Source organism: Anticarsia gemmatalis, chromosome 5 (assembly GCF_050436995.1).
Source record: "Anticarsia gemmatalis isolate Benzon Research Colony breed Stoneville strain chromosome 5, ilAntGemm2 primary, whole genome shotgun sequence".
Lineage (NCBI taxonomy): Eukaryota > Metazoa > Arthropoda > Insecta > Lepidoptera > Erebidae > Anticarsia > Anticarsia gemmatalis.
The window spans coordinates 10,215,613-10,230,263 of record NC_134749.1 but is presented as its reverse complement, the minus strand read 5'-3'; the positions used below and the strand labels follow the sequence as shown (position 1 = coordinate 10,230,263).

At 34.1% G+C, this 14,651-nt stretch overlaps 1 protein-coding gene across 1 annotated transcript; it reads left to right on the top strand.

The window, feature by feature from the left end:
* Nucleotides 1-3,136: 3,136 nt before the first annotated feature.
* On the top strand, nt 3,137-8,526 carry LOC142973148 (uncharacterized). The gene is made up of 5 exons (XM_076114741.1): nt 3,137-3,678; nt 3,816-4,679; nt 4,756-5,904; nt 6,152-6,532; nt 6,853-8,526. Exons 1-5 carry the CDS (start codon nt 3,216-3,218, stop codon nt 8,412-8,414), a joined length of 4,419 nt encoding a protein of 1,472 aa, XP_075970856.1. The 5' UTR covers nt 3,137-3,215; the 3' UTR covers nt 8,415-8,526.
* Nucleotides 8,527-14,651: the final 6,125 nt, after the last annotated feature.

Genomic DNA, 14,651 nt, shown 5'->3' with positions numbered 1-14,651 from the left:
GCAGTGGTTCGTTTTTATCACTGTACCTAATATTTTATAACTGAGAAATTAAAAGTACGCTGTCTTTATGACTTGGAGTCCATGTAATCAATACTTTAGAACAATAGTTCACTTAATTGGTAGTACAATGAAACATTTTGAACTTACGAAGCGGCCTTTTTTTTAACTGTGCTGCTAAAGTGGATCTATACAGCATAGTGAACTAAATAACTAGAAATTGAGAGTAGCTTATATTAGCATGATGTGACATATTTTATTTTGGCCGAGCTAGTTAGGAAATAGATGACAACAGAATTAACAAAAAAAATCCTGTGTTATAAAAAAACATTATTGAAAAATGATAGTCAATTGAGTCACGCATAAAGTATGATTCTGTAGAGAAGATAAAAAGGGAAGAAATCAAAATGCGGGAAGTAAGATTCCAGGTTAAAGAAATTAGTTCGGAACCGTGTGTATGCAAGTTATCTTTGAAAAGTATTGTATCTCGTTCATCCAAAGCTTTGCTGAAAAAACTTCGGTCGAGAAATCACGCAACTAAAAACACTACTGTATTATTGAGGCCAGTGACTAATGTAGGATCAAGAGTAAAAAAAATATGTCTAGAGAAAATAAAGGGTGTTGAATCTGAAAGCTGGGCCTCAACTAGATCCAAAATCAAAAATGGCGCTAAAGAATGTCCTAGACTAAGAAGAAAGAGAACCCAATACTTCGCTGATTGTTTATCAGAAAAAAGGTATCAAGGTAGTCGCAGAAAAACATTAATTGAAAAACAAGTTCGGCATAAGCAAGCCGATAATGACCAAACCCTGCATGCTAGAACGTATGCCGATTGGCAACGACAGAAAATGCAAAATAAAACCAAGTCAGAAATCAAGAAGTCTTCTGTGTCACGCAAAAGAAAAGGTGTAGTTGGAAATAGCACAGAGAGCAGTGGAATAACAGCTACTAAATTGTTGCCTGCACAAAATAGGAATGAAAGAGTTCCATTTTCCGCTGGGCATTTCTTTAAACGCTGTTTATATTCTTTGAAATTTCAAAAAAGAAATGACGAACTCATAAATCCTGCGTCAGAAAAACAATTAACTACTCTTTTTATCCAAAACGCGAGTAAAGCAGATAAATCTGATTACAAAACTTTGTTACCAGTATATCCTCATATGGAACTTGAACCGATTGTTTCTAATACAAAGTTTAAAAATCGCAGCAATCGTGCTGCAAATTTAAAATCACGGGAATGGAGGAAAATGAAACAAGTGTTAAAAGTATCCAGTAGCATATACACTTCATGGAAATCCACTCCGAGTTTGTTTTGTAAGATAAGTGCAGAAGGCGAAGTTACTCAACATGGTAAATCTAATAAGAAATCCCGACGAACAAGAACCAAAGGCACAAAAATTCATAACACGAAATCACAAATTATGAGCATTGTAGAGAAAAGCAAAAATACTCGGTCGGCGTCTTTTTTGCAGAAATACATTTGTTCTCTTAATGTTTTCAAGACAGACAGTTGTAATAATAATACAGAAATCCCTCTACGTAGACGCAGAAGAGCAAAAAGAAGTGAAGCTGCTAACTATTACCTTGATGATCGTCCACAAATTTTACGCAATGACTCAAATACATGTACTCTTGACCAGTGCGATCCATTTAAATGCAAAAAATATACCACTATAAAACCACGCTATATTGCGAAACAAAATATGTATTCTAATACGAACCTCACAATAAGGTCACGTGACAGCAAATCACGTAAACATAAAATTAATACAAAGTCCTCACGCCGATGTTCGCAAAAAAACAAAGGTATAAAACATTGCAGTACTTATAATAATGATATGAAACGATCCATCGGGATTCGATCTCCAACCCTTAGCAAATTTCAATGCTCTACTTTGATTACATCGTCGGAAAAAAACGTAAAGAGAAATAAACATAATTTCAAAGTAGCCCATGAATCAAAAAGTAAAGAAAAAGGAAGTCATGTTGGATCTATAATTAAGAAATGTTTAAATGTTTGTAATCTGAACAGAAATAAGGAATGCATCTTAGTAAAAGATCACGTAGCTATAGGTAGGAAAACGACACCAGCGCGAATCAAGCCAGAGGCGATTTTGGAATCAGAAGGCACAAGCTCTGACAAAGCTGTTTCTAAAAACAAACTGAAAAGATGCGGTATGAAATGTTCTGAATATATGATTAAAAAAGCATTTAAACGATACCGCGACCAAAGGTCTGTGAATTGTAAAAAGAGTGTGACTTGTAATCTATTTAGAACACGTGACACAAAGTTTGAGGGGAAGAATCGAAATGTAGAAATAACCTATTCGCCGTCATACCACGGCGAACGGATTAAGTCAAACAAATATTTTGTAGAAGATAACGATCACAAAGGAATTATTCAACATGACAAGACCATAAGAAATTCATCGTATCAGACCGCCAGCGATGTAACGATTACAAATAAAAAACAATGTCGTGTTTTAAGACGTAAGCAAACTAACAATAAAAGTTTTCTCTCACAAAGAGATAATTCGAATGACTACCATTACAGAGAATTCAATGACGATAGCGTACTTCAGGATACGACCATATCTAGAATTGATATCCAAAATCAAAAGAATGCTTTAAAGAAAAAACACTTAAGTTTTCAAAAGTCTAGTATTACTACACAGTTTTTTCGTGTTTTATACAACAATCCAAGCAAAAATCTGATTGAAGAAACAAATGATCAATTTATAAATCAAAATCGAGATTGTGTAATAAAGAAACCATCCACTACCAAAAAGAAATCAAACGATGCGAAGAACTTTTTTGCTAGAACTCAAGAGCAGCTCAACTGCAAATGTAAATTAGAACAATATAAATCCAACAATAATAAATATGAAGTAGATTCACTTGATTTTGAAAAGAACATTAAAAGTACTAGTAGCGCAGTACCAAATTTAAATCAAAATGTTTCTAGATTAAAATGTTTACTTAATAAAGATGATTCTCAAATAACGAACAGTGCTAAAAGTCTACGTAATAAGTCGAAGAAAACTTCAAAAGACAAACGACCTATTATAAGATGCGATTATCCAATGAAAGATGTGAAATATTACAATAGTATTATAGATAGATTAAGTAGTGTTAAATCACTAGTCAAAGGTTTAGTTTGCGCACTACAGATTAAAAAAGAAAGCACTGATAATAATGCTGTGAATTTAGAAAAGACGATGAATAACAAAAAAACCTCCGATTGTATGAATGTAAAGGGGCATAAATTAAAAATATTGAAGAATTCTCCCGGAGGCTCCGTTTGTGCGAAAACCAGTAGTCGTAAAAGCAACAAAGAGAAGTTAAAATCTTATCCCGATAAAAAGAAGTCTACGTCTATCGACTCTACTACAAAACACAAAAACGAGAATAATATTCAGGAAGACATTAGCAAGCTTTTAAGAAAAATTTGCAAGGCACCAATTGAAATTGATAAACCTGCATTGGAACTTGCATCCAAACAAGGAGCCTTGATTGAAAATAATATAAGTTTTCGCAAAGATATTTTAAGAAATATTACTTCTGATTTATTACCTAGAAAAAAATGCGTATCGCAAGGAATTAAATCAAGTTTTAGCGAAGAGCCATTTAGAAATTATCAATTAAAACGTATGAAGAGGACTAAACATAATGAAGGAAAAGGTAAATTAAATTTTATTTTATTTCTTCATTGATAAGATCTAAGCGAAGTTTTCATAATACATGCAAAACTATTTCGCCTTTCAATCTACAATTTACGTAGATAGTTAACTGAATATACAAAATATTTAATATTTCAGGAACCTCCAGTTTTCACAAAGACTGTAAAAAATTAATAACAGACCCCAAAGTGCAAGATACCAGTGCAAGTGTTCCACAAATAAGAAAAAAACCTTCGAATAAAAAATCAGCTCAACAAACTATTATGACCATAAACGACAGTGGAGACAGCTTAAGGATATGTAAAAAGAAGAAAAAGGCCAAACAAACATTGCAGAATAAAGATATTGCCCCAAATTCATCTTGTAAAACTCGCTATAAAAATATTAAACTCACATTCATAGATGACATTATGAATTTACTTCAGAAACACAATATAAGAAACAAATGTGCTAAAATTAACAATAATGCAGTGTTGCCTAAGCCAGCTGTACTTAGCCTAGATAAAAAGAATAATTTATCCAAAGATATGCAATCGCTTTCGAAAAAGGGGAAATCAAAAGATGAGAAGACAGCAAATAACATAGCTAAGAAAAAAGCAACTAAGAAAAAGGTACATTCGTGTCGTTCTAAATGTAATATGTTAGCTCATAGTCATCACTGTTCTGAAGAAACTAAAAAAGTTGAGTCACCAACTACACAGCAATTGCCACCTAAGAAATGTGATGAACAATTAACGAGTCTCATACATGATTGTCTAAGCGCATTAAGCCTAGAGAACTTACAAAGTCCGCTCAAATTAAGCTCATGTTGTGAAAATGCTATGAAGTGTAAAAAAAATAAAAAGCAGAGATGTCCGCCTAAAAACGATCAAGCACAAAAAAAAGTTAAAATAAAATACAAAGTGACTGAGCCAGATATGGTTTCTGAATTATTTAAAATGATGAAGGATGCAAAGATGGTAAAGAATGAAGGAGAATTATGCATGAATGGACAATCACCAGGTAAATGTTGCTGACCTTTTTTGTTAAGGCTTTTTTCTTTCTTGCAAATTTTAATTTTCTTTATATTTTGTTTAAGCGACTTTGGACAAGATTTTAAGTCAAGAATTATTGGCTATGAAACAGCAAATTGCAAAACTAGAGGGGTGTGAAAATGTGACATCTAAAGAAACAAAATTATCCGTGACACCTGGAAAGCACAAATTCCATATTACCAGGCAGAGTGGTGCTCTTATTAACGTTTGCAATAAGGAAGCAAATGCTGAACAGGAGAAGTGTCCTTGCAAATTAAATTATAATAAAGATGTTCAGACGACAACATCAATACCTAACAATACACCTGAGGTTAAGAGTTCAATGTATAATAATTTCTTAAAAATGCTAGAATCTTTCAAAAACGCCCAGATAGCATTAGAATCAGTTATTAAATCCAATGAACGTACTCAAAATATGGAGAAATGTAATACGCAGAAAGTACAAACTGAAATTACTGAACAACGCATGCCGGTATCTAAATTACCAGAAAAAGAAATGAACATCATTAGGAATCCTGAAAAATGCGATGCTGTAACAAGTACGCCCTCAAAATTTGAAAAAGATGTATATACGAAAAATGTTACACCACCAAAAAGTTGTAATTGTATAACAAATCAGCCAAGCAGAAAAGAATATCCACAAGAATACATACAAAGAAAAATATACAAAGATGTAGAAACCTGCACCTCTGTTCGGAAAGTAGATAAATGCATCACTCCACCAATAGAACCGGCAAAATTAAAATGTAAAAAATCGAAGCCCGGACTATTGGCCACATGTCTTAATAAATTTATGTTTCCTGATGAGACCGCGGCTCCAAGACAAACAGACAACGCAATATGTGATGATAAGTCAAAACCCACGGGAGTAACTCTGAAAATGATACCAAGAAGATTTCGTAAACCAAAGGCTCGTTTGCCACAAACTGATAATTGTACGGAAACGGAAACTATTATGCCTTATAATAATACTGGACCGTGTAATAATGAAGGAAAATGGTCCTCTTCAGATAATTCGGATATATGTGATCCCTGTTTTGGACCCTTGCCTAGAAAAATGATTGTAGAAAAAACATATACGTTAATAGAACCAGACCAATCGAGTGAACCATTGACCATGTTTGTAGATTCACAATCTATGAACATTCTAAATGGAGAGAGATTATTAGACAGTTTAAAAGAGCAAGATGGAAGTAAGTATCTGTCACAATAAAACTATTAAACGTTCCTTAAAAGAACGGAAGTTTTTAAAATTGTATTTACATATGTACCTATGTATTTTATCTTTTCACGCAACACACGCAATTACCCACTGAATAATTTGGATTAAACTTAAACACAGATTACATACAGGAAAACCAGTGCCTTAGTTTATAAATTTACGTTTATCGATAGCAGTCTATATTTGTAATATTATATAAAATCATATAAATTTTTCAGCTATGGACGAGACTTCGCGACTAGATAAATCACCGGCTTCCAACCAATGCGTAGGCATTGTTACTAAGATCAAAATAAAAAAAGACCAAGCAAAAAAAGGTTCTGCTAAAACTGGGTATACCGATCCCATGTGTAAAGTTGCAAGTAAAAACCCTGTGACTAATAAAATAAGCAAACTAAAACGTGAAATTGGATGCATTACAAAGGAAACTAGAAAACCTTATGAGAGCACGAGTGACTCAGTTTGTAACGAAATTATAAGGAAAAAAGATAAATTGAATAACTTGCTAACCTTGCTTGTAGAGACAGATACAATGAACGTGAAAAATAGAAAATATGTCGATTCTTTATTAGATCCAAAAATTAGTCAAATAACAACAGGTGAGTGTGTACTAAGGTGAATACAACGAACAATAATGGGTACTTATATTCATTTAAGTATCAAAGTATGCTAAGAGCTCAAATTCAGAACAGAATTTTCGTTTTCAAAATATTAACAGTGTAAAACATAAATTTACTTTAGATACGTTTAATAGTTCCTTATTATACTTATATGCATCTCACTTGATTTTAAATTTGTGAACTCCGTAGCTTTCCCCTACCTTTTTACACTTTTTTTGCCTCTATATTTTATATATTATATATTTTTGGCAGGTTGAATCGGATAGGCACATTTTTAATAGTATTAATCATAATTTCAGTCAGCCGAAGCGAACCTTTGCCGACACTGAATGATTTGGTGATAAGAACAGATAAGGCTAACATTGTAAACTCAGACGAAATTCTTCAGATGATGACTCTAGCTGACAAGAAAATGAGGAGTAGAGAAATTGACGCATTAGATGAAATCAATGTCTGTAATCGTATGACCACGAATACATGTAGGAAATCTTGTGCAAAGTATGCTCCTTGTGGCTGCATACTTAAGTCGTCTAAATCATCCTCAAGAACCTGTATTAGTATGAAACCTACTTGCAAAAATGTATGCAAACCAAATAAGTGTAAACCTTCTTCAAAATATATCCCCTGTGGCTCTAAAATAAAAACGCCTAAAACATCATCGAAAACTTGTATAAGTATGAAACCTACTTGTGAAAAAATATGCCCACAAAATAAGGGCAAATCTTCTTCAAAATACATTCCTTGTGGCTCTAAACTTAAAACGCCTAAAAAATCTTCAAAAACTTGTATAAGCATGAAACCTACATGTCAAAATATATGCCCACAAAATAAGGGTAAATCTTCTTCGAGGAATATTCCGTGTGGCTCTAAACTTAAAACACCCAAAAAATCCTCGAAATCTTGTATGAGTGTTAAACCTTTTTGTGATAATATATGCCCGCCAAAGTATATTCCTTGTGGCTCTAAACTTAAAATCCCTAAGACATACTCGAAAACCTGTGTCAGTGAGAAAACTTCTTGTGAAAGTGTATGCCAACAAAATAAGTGCAAAAAGACAAAAATTTGCGCCTGCGGAGCTAAGTTCTGCAAAAAAGTTAAACGTAAAATGTGTATTTGCTGCATCAAAAAGCTTGAGTGCTTAAAAAAGAGAGAACGAGAGAGTAAACGAATTGCTAAGACAATGAAAAGAATGAAACGGTTTGAAGAATATGCGAAACAAGATTATTGCAGAGATCAGAAAGAAATGGCTAGGCATAAGAAAAAAATGGAAGACATAGAAAAATGTAAAGATTTACCAACCAGCCTGTTATGTGCTGAATCTCTTATTGATCTTGCTGAATGTGGAGTCCGTGAAGTAGGCAGCGTAGTTAGATCAACATGTCGCTACGCACGTCATCCAAAGGACGCCGTTTACAAGTCCAAGGTTTGTAAAGATCCCTGCCCTGCCAAGAAATGTCCCGCACCTAAAAAGAAAGTCTGTCAAGTGCGTAATACTACAGAAAGAATACAATGTAGATTTGCTCATATGACATGGGTTAAGTACTTACTAGATGCAATGGAATCATGTCAAACTACAAACTACCTTCTTCATATAGGTGATAAAGATGCATCAAAACGATGCACAACAATACAATACCCAGAACAGGGTTTTGATTGCAGTGCGTATGTCGCATCATTAAGAACGAAGCCTTACATGTGGGTATATAACTTGTGCCCCTGGTTTTACCCTCATTGTATATCATTTAGGGGTATGACAAAGCAATGTATGAATTTGTTCTTATTCCTACTGGCTATGGGACTATGGACTCCTTGCATACTATGTACAGAATTATTGCGATATTGTCTGTGTTGCTTACTTTGATCAGGACGTTAACTTTGTTCATCGTTATGAAATCGTTATTGGTAGTGTTATTTACATTTTTCATTGTAAGTTCACTGAAGATATTTTTCATAAATCTATTTCTCCCAATGTTCATCTTTGTTTGATTTTTGAAAGTTATCCTCGGTGTCTGAGGTACATTTAGCGGTAGTTTATTTATTCAAAAGTGTTTAAGCTCATATAAAAATTACAGTTTGAATAGATAAACTGCCGCTAAATGTGCCTCAGAAACCGGGTATTAATAATATTGAAGTAGATTTTTTTACTAACACACGCACGTCAGCGTCTCTGCAGTATCCCATAGAACATCCTACTAATATTATAAATGCGAAAGTTTGCGAGTATATATACATGTTTGTTACTTTTTCACGCAAATACTACTAAACCGATTACGATGAAATTTGGTATTTAGGTATCTGAAGACCCAGAACAACATATAGGCTTCTTTTTTATCCTGGAAAGGGTTTCCACGTCGACGAAGTCGCGGGCGGTCTCTAGTCGTTTATATTCGTACGCTCGACCGACGCGACGAACACCACTGACGTCATCGTCGTAGGAAGGGAAGATGTTTAATAATAATGTCCGTAAGGATTGAGGAGCCACATCAGATTTTTAAAATCTGATTTTATATGACGAAAAATATAGGGTTGCTAGTCTGTTGTCTTCATCCACTTCTTTTTTGCTTTTAGGCACACGCTAACATCTGAATGCAAACTTAGCTTGTACTATGTAACCAGACTAAAGATATGCATACATACATACAGACATATCACGCTTTTTTCCCATAGGGGTAGGCTGAGATCAAACAAAGCCGCTATATATTTAGGTACCTGGTACATAAATACCTACCTACTATATGTAGATAAAACAGCATGCTCAACAGATACTTTAATATTTGTTCTGGGGGTATATTCCCGTTGTCCACCCCCTGCTTGTCCACCCCGGGTGGACAGTGACACAAATCTTTTAAAAAGTTCTCGGTGTCCACCCCTGGGGGACAGTGAGAATTAATTTTAAATTATTCCCGCTGGCCACCCCGGGTGGACAAAGACACGAGTTTCATATTACTACTCTCGATGTTCACCACCGGTGGACAAAGCCACTGCTTAAATAAACATTCTCAATGTCCACGCTTGATGGAATTGGGTGTAAAAAAATAAGTAGGTCTAAAGTTTAATCATATTATCAACATCTTTTACTTTTGCAATCTACACAAATAATTATCACAATAGGTATTAATCAAAGTCACAGAAAAATCTTTACATCCTCATCCTTTCTAGAAATAAATCAATATTGAAGTCCCCATTGACAAGTCCCATTCGCATGTTGTGAATAAAATGATCACTTTAAATACATTTTTTTACGTTTATTGTTATAACTTATACCTTGGTTTAATAAGTGCCGCAACTTAGCGTCAATCAACATTATATGGGAAACACACAATAGATAGTGTAACTACTTCTATTTACCCTAAAGATGTTGATAATATGATTAAACTATGTACCTACTTAATTAATTTTGTTATAATTATTTACACCCATTTCTAGCAAGCGTGGACATTGAGAATGTTTATTTAAGCAGTGGCTTTGTCCACCTGCGGTGAACATCGAGACTAGTAATATGAAACTCGTGTCTTTGTCCACCCGGGGTGGCCAGTGGGAATAATTTAAAATTAATTCTCACTGTCCCCCAGGGGTGGACACCGAGAACATTTTAAAAGATTTGTGTCACTGTCCACCCGGGGTGGACAAGCAGGGGGTGGACAACGGGAATATACCGTTCTGGGTAAGATTCGAACGTTGAAAAAACGTAGATTGTGGTGAGGTACTTTAACCAATACGACAATCTATTAAGATCAGTAGTTTGTACAAGACTTTTTAAATGCATTATTTATTCTCTATAGCCTCTATAACGTATAAAAAATATACTCGTATAACATCTGACGTTTCTTGACAGGACGCTGTATTTGTTGTGTATTTTGGTTGGCGATAGCATCAATATATTATGAAATTATATTTACCTCGTTGGCATCATAATTATTTGTGAAACACTATAAATATACACATTTCAATGTTATGACACCATTATGGTGAGTATCATTTATCTTTAAACCATATAATATATTGTCATGAAATTAAACTCTATATAATAAATGATACACACTGAAATTCCTTAGTATTCTCCCTAATAGACAGCTGTAGGGGTTCCCTAGGAGCGTAGCGCTGCACTAGCAAAATTAAAAACCTTATGATAGGTACTTCTAGCTATCCCCATAATATTTTATTAATTTGCAGACTTTCAAATAACCTCAATGAAAACGATTACCTACATCTGAAGTAAAACTTTATAAAATTCATGGTGAAAATTATTTTGTAAAATTAGTTGAAGATTTGAAGTAAATTTTTATGAATTTTCGATTTCCTGATGTTTATAATATCTACTAATATCAAAGATGAGTACAAAGCTATTCGAACGCAGCTGGGTGATTCCTAGAAAAGGAAGAAAATTAAATGGTCAATATAGGAAACTAATTAAATCAAGAAAATCATCAAGTGTTTCCAGTGTACAGTTATCAAGAGTATGTGACATTCGCAGCCGAAAAGATTTAAAATCTTTAACGTATCTTATTAATTCAATTAGCAACCATGAAAGAAAGGCTATTAAATTACAATCTTGCCTAAAGCAGAGAGTGAAATACTACTTAAAGAAAAGAAACAAGCTAACAACTAATTCCGCTCCATGTTTTAGTAAAAATATAACTATGATTAATTATGCTCAGCAAAGAAATAATATAATGAACCAACAACACCGAAACAATAAAAATTACATGAGAGGAGACAGTAAATTTCTAACAGCAAGTGGCAACATAATAAAATGTACGAGAAAATCGAAATTACCTGATAAAATGATAACCATAGCATCACCTAGTAGTTACTCTTCGATTTTGAAGTTTCATTTATTCAATCAAATATTAGATGGAAATACTGATTTACAAGATAGAGCTCCTAAATCTGATCTCGTGGTCAAAACTCGAAGAAAACTGAACACTGCAGTTCGTCAACGGAGCTATAGAGAACTGAAGAGATACACTCGACGTAAGCCAACTTATCATAAACCTTCAATTATTTTTTATTATAAACCTAACGCTACTGCTTGTTTTAATGAAACACAACAATACCGCCCTCCATATTACTGTCGAGAGATATGGGAAGATCAGTTTTTATGTCACAGTTGCAGAAACGCCAATAATTATTTAATCTCGAACATGTTTGCGGAACAATTATCTTGTGAAGATTCTAACACTATTACCCATAACAACACTTATAATGATATTGAAGACGAATGTATGAATGTGAGCAGTTTTAGTTTAAACAAAAAATGTACAATTTCACAAATAATGGAAGAAAATATAGCAGGACGTAAGAAAAATATGGTACGTGGCAATGTATTGAAAAACATATGGAGAAAATTGATCAATTCTCAAAAGAGGAAAAAAAATGAAATGTGCGCTGTTGAATATCGTGTAATCTACAGAGAACCAGAAAAGCAACCTGGAGACGTCTGTTCCGACACTAACTCATATTGTAATGATTGCGGAGCTAATATTGTTCGAAACAGACGTACGCCATCGAAAGAATTCCTATGTAAATCCCCGGACTCTGTGACTGTACTTACCGAGGTACCAAGTATTAATAATAACAGAACAGTAGCAAATAATACAGAAAGCTTCATTTTGTTTTCAACTCCTGTTCTGTCTGCTCAATTAGGTACTAAGAGTCCTACTTGTGAACCTACAGATTGTTTTCAAGACGGGGATGAAGAAGATAGTAAGAAAAAGAAAAAAATAAAGTTTAACAGTAAAGACAGTTCTTTACAAAATAAGGTACAGAAATGTTCATGTTTGGAAAAATTGTGTGATAAAAACGTAAAGCCCAGTGCAAACGATTGTGAATGCTGTTTTGCGGGCTTTAAAAAGTTCTATAACAAAAAAGAGTTTAAAGTTTTAAAAAAACATCTTGGACATATTTATAAATTGAAAAAGAAGGTGAATCGCAAGAGACAGGTAGTAGACAAACTAAGGACAGAATTACAAGTAATTGAATACGATTTGTTAAGGAAGAAAGTAGAATTGTATCATCGGCTCAAGAAAGATATAGTACAAGAAATGTGTATAAGATGTAATGATGAGGAAGTGTACGCAGCCCCTGGATTTATTAAAGGGAGAAGTAAATCTAAACAAGGAATAAAGTTAAGTAAATCTGGAGGCCGTAGATCGAAGGGAGGAATAAGTATTAATCGTCAACCGTGCGCCTAGTAGCTGTTTTTCGTCATTATGCGTTTATTTGCCGAAGTATTTGATGGTTATCAAAAATTCACTTAAATTTGGATAAAATTAAGAAGTATTATTTGAATGGTCTGTCAAGCATTTTATTTAAATTCGGTTGTGAGTTGTGACTAAGAGTAAAATTATTCAAGTATCGTATTATAATCGTAAGAAGTGCAAATTTTATATTAAGTATATGGATTTTTCCAATGACTACAGGCTCTGGGCCACAATTACCCTTGTGTTGTTTCTTTTTAAACCTGTCATATACAACATATACATATATTTTGTTAACCTAGAGATTTTGTTTTATTTATGACTAGCTTCTGCTCGCGATTTCTTTCGCGTGAATAAAAATCCTTGGGTAAGAAGTATCCTATGTGTTTATCCAGGTTAAACTATCACTATATCAAATGTAATTAAAATCCTTTTAGTAATACGGAAATTAACGCGAACAGGTATTTTAGCTTAGACTGCCTGACATTTCGGCGTAGGTTGCACTGGCCGTGCTCGCAGGCTGATTGATACGGCGATATTATAATTATTATCCGTCCCTTAGATTTTATTCGTGAAAGAATAACAAACATACATAATATTTCTAGAATAGGATTCACGTGACTAGTAAACTGACAATGCTTTAAAGCGTTACCTAAGTAATAAAAGAATCTCTTGCAACTTAAGATTTAAATGTAGAGCAAAAATCCTGAACTTTCTAACTTGAGGCTATTTACAAAAAAAATCTGACCGAAAATCGCAGGAACATTTTCTTGGCCCGACCCGGAATCGAACTCGAAACCTCTTCGTAGCGCACTACGGAGGCAGTAAAATTATAATCGCTGACTGATTCATAGTCTCGTTTTTTCTAGTTTGCTCCTATCATATAAGATATTGCTATTCTGTATTAAATACTATAGAAATTTTAAACGTATTACCTTATTATTCTGTGGTATTACTCCAGGCGCTATACAAAGTACCTAATGTATGTTCGTTTGTGGGTCTTTCCATCTAAATAGTTTGACCTTTTCTCACGTCAAAAGAGTCCGAAAGCAGTGATAGCCGAGTGGTATAAGGTGACACCTCCCACGCAAGTGGTCGCAGGTTCGAACCCGAGGCAACACACTGATGACTTTTCGAAGTTATGTGTGTATTATAAAATAATCATCACATGGTCCAACGGTGAAGGAAAACATCGTGAGGAAACCTTGCATGCCTAAAATTTGTTTAACACATTTGTTGAGGGCATGCAGAGTCCCCAACCCGCACTTGGCCAGCGTGGTGGACTCAAGGGGCCTAGCCCCTCCTTCATTACGGGACGAAACCCTTGCCCAGCAGTGGGACAGTAATGGGTTAAATTTAATTATATTTTATTTATTAAAAGAGTCCATGTGGCCACTAAAATTTTCCTTGTCATCTGATTCTTAACTTGGGAGAAAGACTTTCGGAAATACTAGAGTATTTGCATAAGTAAATAATTATATCGTCGAGGTAAAGCAATTGAGCTTGAAAATGAACCTAGGAGACTACGAACGCCAAAAAACTAGTTATATTAATTATGTGTTAACAAAATGACAAGCGTTGAGAAGTGTTTTTTGTTAGTAACTTCTTTAATTACCTATCACATATTCGTTAGTCTAACGCGTAGGTCGATAACTTATTTAGATAGCATGTAGCCATGTAAAATATGTGCTTCCAAAATAGTTCTCCCGACGCCCGGAAGAGGCGCTCATCAGATTTTCATACAAAAATTCTCGGGAGCCAGCCGGTTGTCGATAGTTGATAGTAGTAGAGAATCGCGGTTAGGCGTGGCGTGTATAATGATTTCCTTTCCACTTTTAATATCAGTATAAAATAAAAAAATATTTATTTTTCCTTTATACATATTTATGCACATGATA